The sequence below is a fragment of the Pygocentrus nattereri genome, chromosome 16 (genome assembly GCF_015220715.1).
Source record: "Pygocentrus nattereri isolate fPygNat1 chromosome 16, fPygNat1.pri, whole genome shotgun sequence".
NCBI classification, from domain to species: domain Eukaryota; kingdom Metazoa; phylum Chordata; class Actinopteri; order Characiformes; family Serrasalmidae; genus Pygocentrus; species Pygocentrus nattereri.
This window is the reverse complement of record NC_051226.1, coordinates 25,508,158-25,516,123: the sequence shown is the minus strand read 5'-3', so window position 1 is coordinate 25,516,123 and position 7,966 is coordinate 25,508,158. Positions and strand designations below refer to the sequence as shown.

General features: G+C 40.8%; 1 protein-coding gene across 1 annotated transcript; it reads right to left on the bottom strand.

The window, feature by feature from the left end:
* Positions 1–400: 400 nt before the first annotated feature.
* Positions 401–3,988, bottom strand: adrb2b (adrenoceptor beta 2, surface b). Its single transcript, XM_017705152.2, has 2 exons — positions 3,774–3,988; positions 401–3,579 (listed from the first exon to the last, which is right to left on the bottom strand). The coding sequence occupies exon 2, from the start codon at positions 3,574–3,576 to the stop codon at positions 2,323–2,325; it is 1,254 nt and encodes a 417-aa protein (XP_017560641.1). The 5' UTR covers positions 3,577–3,579; positions 3,774–3,988; the 3' UTR covers positions 401–2,322.
* Positions 3,989–7,966: the final 3,978 nt, after the last annotated feature.

Here is a 7,966-nt window from a genome sequence, read left to right as displayed (position 1 = left end):
GCTTCTCTATAATGCTGATCCAGGTCATTCTACTCCCTATTTCTAAATCTTATAAAACGTCTATGTATCGGATACCAACATCAGCCCAGAATCTCCACGGATAGAAGCTTTAGATGAGAGAGAAACCTGTTTCCCTTTTATTGTCAATGTCAAGTTCTTTCACTGAGCAAAACCTCCAGCACAACACTGGAATGGATCTTTGTAGTTGAGCGTTATATTTGAGAGGTCAATTTAGATCCAGAAGTCCACTCAGATTCACACAGTATAGCCTGATCTTGCAGCAAGCTGGTGTCAAAAAACACAAAAAAGCAGGTGAAAAAAATAACAATTACTTAGAGCATGTCACCACTAGAGGGAGCAATACGTACAGCACATGTAACGACCACATTTCAACCTCAGGTTTACAAATAGGCATATTTAATTCTTCACATTGTACATTCAGCAGTTGGCTTGACATACAAAAATAAATAAACAAAATAAACTGCGCCATCAAAGAGCATTTTTTGTGATGAATGTAGCACAGTGGAAATAATTACGCCATTGTAAATAAGGGCATCTGTTAGGTGGAATGACACAAAATAGGTTGATACCATCTCCGAAACAGTACCACAAATACAGACACAAATAGCTTTGCCTATTGATGGGGAAGTTCTGTACATCTCTTATATATTCTATGTACATCGTATACCTTAGTGTTAGATTTTGTGTGAATGGCTAATTACATTGGAGGCCTAATGTGCTCATGAGTGGAGTACCTAAAGCAAAGCACCTGTTAGCTGTTTAAGCTTCTTAGACGTTTCGAAATTAGATGTAGAACTATCCTGCAGCAGCAAGCTTGGACACCATAATGTTCTCACGTACACACATACACACACACACACACACACATGCACACGCACACAGGAAGGGAGCTCTGGTAATGTCAACTTGCAGAACAGTGGCTTCTGCTCTTAGGGTATATGTAAGTCAGTGCACTTTCGGGGAATGAACTCCAAATCGTTATATAACAAAAGGGTTGCCTAAAGGAGTAGTGTACTTTGCTTTATGGCAACGAGACTACACTACATCACATTCAATTCCTTTAGTAAAAATGTAAACACTAGGATTATTATGGATTTTAACAAAAGCAATTATTGGAATAATAGTTTTTCTGTAGCATGTTTTCCCCTTTGGCCAGTTTGCTCAAGAATCTCTGTAAACATTACACATAAACACTTCTAAAAACATATCTCCCAATGAATGTGCAGCCATTGACAGAAATGGTTTGCTATACATATTCTGAAGGGACTAATAAAATCCCATTTTTTTGGCAAACTCACTATAGAACATGAAGCTGCCTGCTTTAACAAGTGCTTTCAGCAACAAGAACCTTTAACTTGTTTCTCATTCTGGAAAATCTCTACGTGCTATACAGTCAATAGTGCTAACCACATTTCATTTTTCTGTCCTTGCACTGTCAACCACACCAGCCAGACTGATAAAATAAGGTCTTGTTTATATCTGTAGGCAAGCAAACTACAACCTTAAAATGATTACCCAGTGGAAATGTTAACTGGGGAAGGTTGAAGTACATGGAGTGGAGAGATCTGAATATTGTTGGGCTTCTTTTTTTTTTCCTTTCGTAAGTGCAGCTGGTTATAGCACAGACGGCAATGTCCACCTGTTGCTCTTCGTCAGAGGGTTGGATTTCCTCCCTCTTAGACAAGGGATCAGAGAGATACAGAAGTCCCTGGCTTAAAGACAGTTCCAGCTTTTAAATGGAATGTAACAAGTCTGTCTTGCACAAAACAACCCCCCCCACCCCCCAGGCCCCTACGTATTAAACGTCTCAAAAATGAAAGTACTGATCTCAAATCATTAATATAGTAGTGTTCGTTAAAATATAAAGAGGACTAAACTGATCTGAGATCGGTGAGAATATGTTACACATGAATCCATGTATGCGGTGTGGATCCAGAGCTCCAGTTTTTTTGAGCTAATTAAATGCAAACTTGTTACAGTGAAGACATTGTCATGAGGTAGGCTAGAAGGAGAGGTATCCAGTGTTTCACAACTATATTCCAAATTTCAAGTTTTGCTCCACCTTGTACCTAAACCTTTTGGTGCTACAGACTGGTTTTAATTACTCATTGACAAGTGCTGGTAACCATCTAAGCACCACATCCAGAATCATTACAATAAAGACTTGTCCACTACAAGTACAGGTTTTCATGGACAGTAAAACATTTTTACATTATATTTCCATTTGTTCACTTACCAGATATTTCTTAAGTCATTTAAATGTGTGGTAGCGGAAATGGAAGTAACAAATGACAAGAAATTTCACTGTTCAAAATTGGCTAAATGAGCTTTATTACAATTCCCGTTTCTGTTGGAATTGTTGGCAGGCAAAGAGCTTGCACCTAGCTCTACTGTTCCACACTCAGTAAGAGGTGGCTGCCTCAGACTGGTGGTCTTCATGTGCACTTGCCAGCTGTGATTGCCATAGATATATCCCTTTTTGTTCTTTGCGGATGAAAACTTTGAGTGCATGCACAGGATCTCTTGGAAGGCAAGCCTGAACTCAGGGCTCCTGCAGTAGATCAGGGGGTTGAAAGCCGAGTTGGCGTAGCCTATCCAGTTCAAGATCCTGAAGGGCAACTTGATGTTGTCCATTTTCCAGATGGCCGCCGCCACATTGAGCACAAAGAACGGTAGCCAGCAAAGTGTAAATGTGCCCATGATGATTCCAAGGGTCTTCAGGGCTTTGTGGTCTTTCAAGCAAAACCTGGTCTTTCGGTTCCTCACCTCGTTCCCATCCTGTGTGCCAAAGCTTTGCGTCCGAATGCGACCCTCCACCCGGTCGATCTTCTGCAGCTGCCGCCGAGCCTCCTGGAAGACCCGGCCGTAAACAAACACCATTATCACCAGGGGGATGTAGAAAGAGACGATGGACGAGGCCACCGCATACGGTGCATTGGTGTTGAAGTCACAGCAGTAGGCATTTTTCAAGCAGTCCTGTGCCTCTTGCTCCTCAGACACCCACCACTCCATGTGGATGGGCAGGAAGGAGATGAGGCCTGCCACGGCCCACACTGCCAACACCACCCAGCAGGCCTTACGCTTGGTCAGCACTGACTGATAGCGGAGTGGCCATGTGATTGCCAGGTAGCGGTCCAGAGCTATTACACACAATGTCTCAATGCTAGCCGTGACGCACAGCACATCCGTGGCTGTCCAGAACTGGCAAAAGAAGTTGCCGAAATGCCAGCTATTTAGAAGGATGTAACAGGCACCAAAGGGGACCACTAGGAGCCCCATGACCAGGTCTGCACAGGCCAGAGAGCTGATGAAGCAGTTGGTGACGGTCTGTAAACGTTGGAAACGTGCAATGGCAGTGATGACCAGGATGTTGCCAAAGACAATACCTAAGACTAGAAGTCCCATCAGTATACCCAGGAGCACCATCTCTGCATCACTGTGCTCTGACTCAGTCTGAAGGGAGATATTCCGGGCTGGAGACGAACTGTTTAGCCCTAAGGACACATTTGTGAACATGGAGGTGTTGTCCACACTCCATGTGTTCTCTACCTCCATGATCTACAGTGTGAAAAACAACCAGCGCAAAGAAAGTCAGTGTGCAATCAAGTAAGTCATTAGTCAGTGTCTTAAAACCAATGCAAAACTACTAACTTCCAAAGCCAAAACAAAGCCTCCCCTAGAGTAAATTCTAATGACAAACCAGATTTTCTAATAAATCGTTCATTCAGATATTTAGCAATTGCTGTACTCACGCAAAGGAGAGTTCTTCACGATTCTCCAGTCAAATTCTTCTTTTGCCTTGAGCCCATGAGATACTCCAAATATAATCCTTTTGAAGTCTCAATACATTTTTTTTGTTCTTTCATACTGTTCAGCGCATAGTGCTCATTGGTTGCTCTGTCCCTCCTCCTCTTTTTCTTTCTCCCTCCCTCCGTCTTTCTGAGCACTCTCAGCATTCGAGCACATGAGGTTTCCAGGACTGAATGTGCTTCTGACTATCAGCTAGAGCCTTATAGCAGCTGGTGACATCACACCCCACCAGCAGCCAACCAGAAGCTGAATTTCCTGTAACACTTTACATAGCTGTGTTAAGGAAGAGCGATAAAACTTTCCTGTGTGAGCATGCCAAAGCAAGACAGTATCTAAAACAACTGTACAATTACTGTTTGGTCTACTGTATTACTATAAAATTAACTTACTTACTGTGTAAAAATATACTAATTAAACAGTGACCATAATGAAAGATTTAGTTAAGTTTAGTTAAGTTTAGCTTCAAATGCCCCCACTGTCTTTTCACAGTTTGAAGTTGACATAATACTATTATTTTGTTCTTGTAGAATAGGGCAATAGGAGAAACGGGGTGATTTGGATTGATCTGAATAAAACCAGTTCAACTACTTGTTAACAAAAAGGTGTTTTTTTTAGATTGAACTGATAAAATAATTATAACAGTGTTGGATAGCAGCCCTAGTCTCCTCCTGTGCTTACTGCCTCCTTTGAAAATGATACTGTGTCCACTATACAGTGCATACAGACGACACTTTTACAGTTAAAATGTTTTAGTGCAGGAAAAATCATTTGTATGTAAGTCTGTGGTAAGACCTCGGTGGTGTGGCTTAAATAATCTACATGAGACATATGCAAACTTGCTGAAATCCTAGATTTGATTTCCTGTCATTTCAACATAATTTCCGTCTATTCAGGGTAAAAAGACATAAAAAGCATTTGATGGCATCAGATTTCACACTAGTCTAGATGAAATTTTTTGTTGTTTTGGCCATTCTGAAGAACAGTATCTGTCAGATGGATAAGCATAATGTCTCATCTAGCCAACTAATCTGGAATATTCCTGTCCTTACTAGCTTTAAAAGCCAGGCCAGTCCTGCCTACTATCAGAGGCATCTGATAGTGTACTGTCCTCTCCTTTTGGAACATCATATCTCTTCTGAGGGAATCCTGTGAGTCCTAGAACTCCCGTGAGACGCATGTCCAAATGTCATCCTCTGATCTCCACCACGTTCTCTGTCAGCATGCCCGGGAAGAATCAATAATTTACCATTAGTGGTAACACATGGTACAAATGACTAATGAGGTTACCATTAAAGGTAAACACTAATTATGCAGGTTTTTCTAGGTTTTTGCAGTGTCTGTCCTTCTGTTAACAACACATGTGGCATGCCTGCAAAAGATTATATGGGCTTGACCAGAGTGAATATTTTGCATCAGTTTATGCAGAAGTGAAGCAGGCAAATAAAGTCCACATGGCCAGTTATGTAAATGCACCCAACTAATATGTTTGAAGTAGGTGTATGAACACTTGCTTTTTTATATTGTGCCTGGGGATTTCACAGACATTAGGGTGAAAGGCAAGTAGACTGATGTGTTCTCCATTTATGCAAAGTAATTTGTGTATCAGCAGCTCTCAGCTGACCTCTCTGTGTTCTCTTTGTTAGTTTTTATTTTGAGGTTTAACCACAAGACACCACTGCGTATTAGACTTTAGTACTCATAACAACTGAATCAACTCAAAACAACAGTATTTTGGTAAAAGCACATTCGAACCCTTCAAGATGGTCAAACCCTTCAACACACCAAACAGATGCATTCAAATCAGGGACATTAAGTCCAAGTTATTTGTTTTTCAGAAGAGATTTTTCAGGAGTTTAGCTAAAAAATAATCCAATTGCATAAGGAAGGGGAGCTTTAAAGGAAAAAACTTAGTAAAATACTAAGAAATATAGAGAAAATAAGACTCTGCATGAGTGCAACTATATATATGTGTGTGTATATATGTGTGTGTATATATATAGATATTCGGAAGAAAACTTAGAAAACCTTGTATCTCCTTTTGGGTCGTTTTTCAGTTTTGGGCATGATTTGAAAATGCCTGTTGCCCTTTACATTGTATGTAAATTTCATGATGAATGGACCAAAGGAAACGGCCAAAAATTACTTGGAAAAAAGTCTGGTTCCTTTGACTTACATTAAAGGTACAGTAGGTTTTTTTCCTTCTCCTCTAAAGTTACCATTTTTGGAGTTATGAAGTTTTTTCCAACAACAGGGATATATGCACTATATTGCCAAAAGTATTCACTCATCTGCCCTCGCATCCATTTGAAATTGAATGAGATCTCATTCTTAATCCGTAGGGTTTAGTATGATATCAGCCCACCCTCTGCAGCTATAACAGCTTTACTCTTCTGGGAAGGCTTTCCACAAGGTTTAAGAGTGTGCTTATCGACTCTGCAGAAAGTTGGTGACCTCTGCGCGCTATGCACCTCAGCATCCGCTCTGTCATTTTATGTGGCTGACCACTTCATGACTGAGTTGCTGTCATTTTCAATCGCTTCCACTTTGTTATAATACCACTGACAGTTGACTGTGGAAAATTTTGTATTGAGGAACTGCATTTCCTGACTGCACAGGTGGTGTCCTATAATGGTACCGTACTGGAATTCACTGAGCTCCTGAGAGCGACCCATTCTTTCACAAATGTTTGTAGAAGCAATCTGTATGCCTAGGTGCATGGTTTTATACACCTGTAGCCATGGAAGTGATTGGAACACCTGAATTCAGTGATTTGGATGAGTGAATGAATACTTTTGGCAATATAGTGTATGTATATATGCATATACTTTCAAATGGTTTTGAAGTGGCCTTTTGAAGTTTAGCTCTGAGGCCAAGTAGAGAACTATAAACGAACACAGGATGGAACAAGCAATTAGCCGCACAAAACAGAGCAACTTTCCACAGTGAGGAAGTGGTTAAGAGGCATGAGCGAACAAGAGATGCATCATATTTGCATCATATCATATGCATCAAGCCAACTAACCCCCCACATACACATTCACAAACATGCACAGTATCTCTCTCTCTCTCTCTCTCTCTCTCTCTCTCTCTCTCTCTCTCTCTAGACACACACACTTCCCTTCCACACATACGCACCCATCAAACGAACAGTGAAGTGGTGAAGGCAGTTAGGGAAATGAGACCCTTGCCTGTTGGTCTTTCCACAGGATGCCTGGCAAACATCGCTGCCATGCGTGTCATCCATCCCCTACATCAGTGCCCAGGCAGAGCAATGAGCCGGAGACTTGTCGCTCGGGGTCTTCCTGGGGAAATGGCATAGCAGAGAGATGCACAAAAACACTAGATGATTCCACTTAAACATCCAACTCTTGCATTCAGTCAAAACAGTTTCATTTTGAATGCAATCAAAACAGCAAACTTTATCAGTCAATAAATCAGTTAAAGATTGAGTGCCGAGCATTGAAATAGTGATAAACGAGAGCTACATTTTCATGATTCGGTGACACAAATTGTAGTTTTGAAAGATCAATTTAATGTAATGAAATCCCACTAGAGCTGTAATTTTCAACCCTCTCCATGTTTGAAGAACCCTCCATTAATGTTATGATGATTGCTTTCTCTCAAGTATCACTGAAAGACTGCCCTAGGAATCCTTCAGCTGATAATGAATGACATGACATTGGGCTGTCATGTTAACAGTAGTAAAGGGTCAAAAAGAGGTTAATGATCCTATACGGAACTCGCATCTGACACAAGCTGTAACTACATCTTGCAGAAAGAACTCAAATCTATGCCACGCAGGAAGATGGATGCGCATGCATTGCGTCGTTGAGGTGGGTAGCAATTTAATTTATTTCTTATTTGGACTCAGATAGCACGTTGTCACAGCAAATGACTGGGTAATGAGAAGAGGCGAAGCCGCACTTTGTTCAATTAAAGATAAAAGCTCAAAGTACTGAGAGTCAATCAAGAAGATAAACCTACAGCACTTAAGAGATGAACCAGAGTTGAAGTTGCCTTTTACATGCTCACTTTAGGATTTTTTTTCCTCGTCTTTGATGAGCTTTTTCTTTTTTCCTTCTACTTTTGTGTATTTTTCTTCATCTTCTATTTAGGGAAAGTAATAAAGGAAGGT

What these genes read in the sequence shown, in the direction of transcription:
- adrb2b (XM_017705152.2), bottom strand. Translation starts at nt 3,576, where the DNA reads ATGGAGGTAGAGAACACATGGAGTGTGGACAACACCTCCATGTTCACA.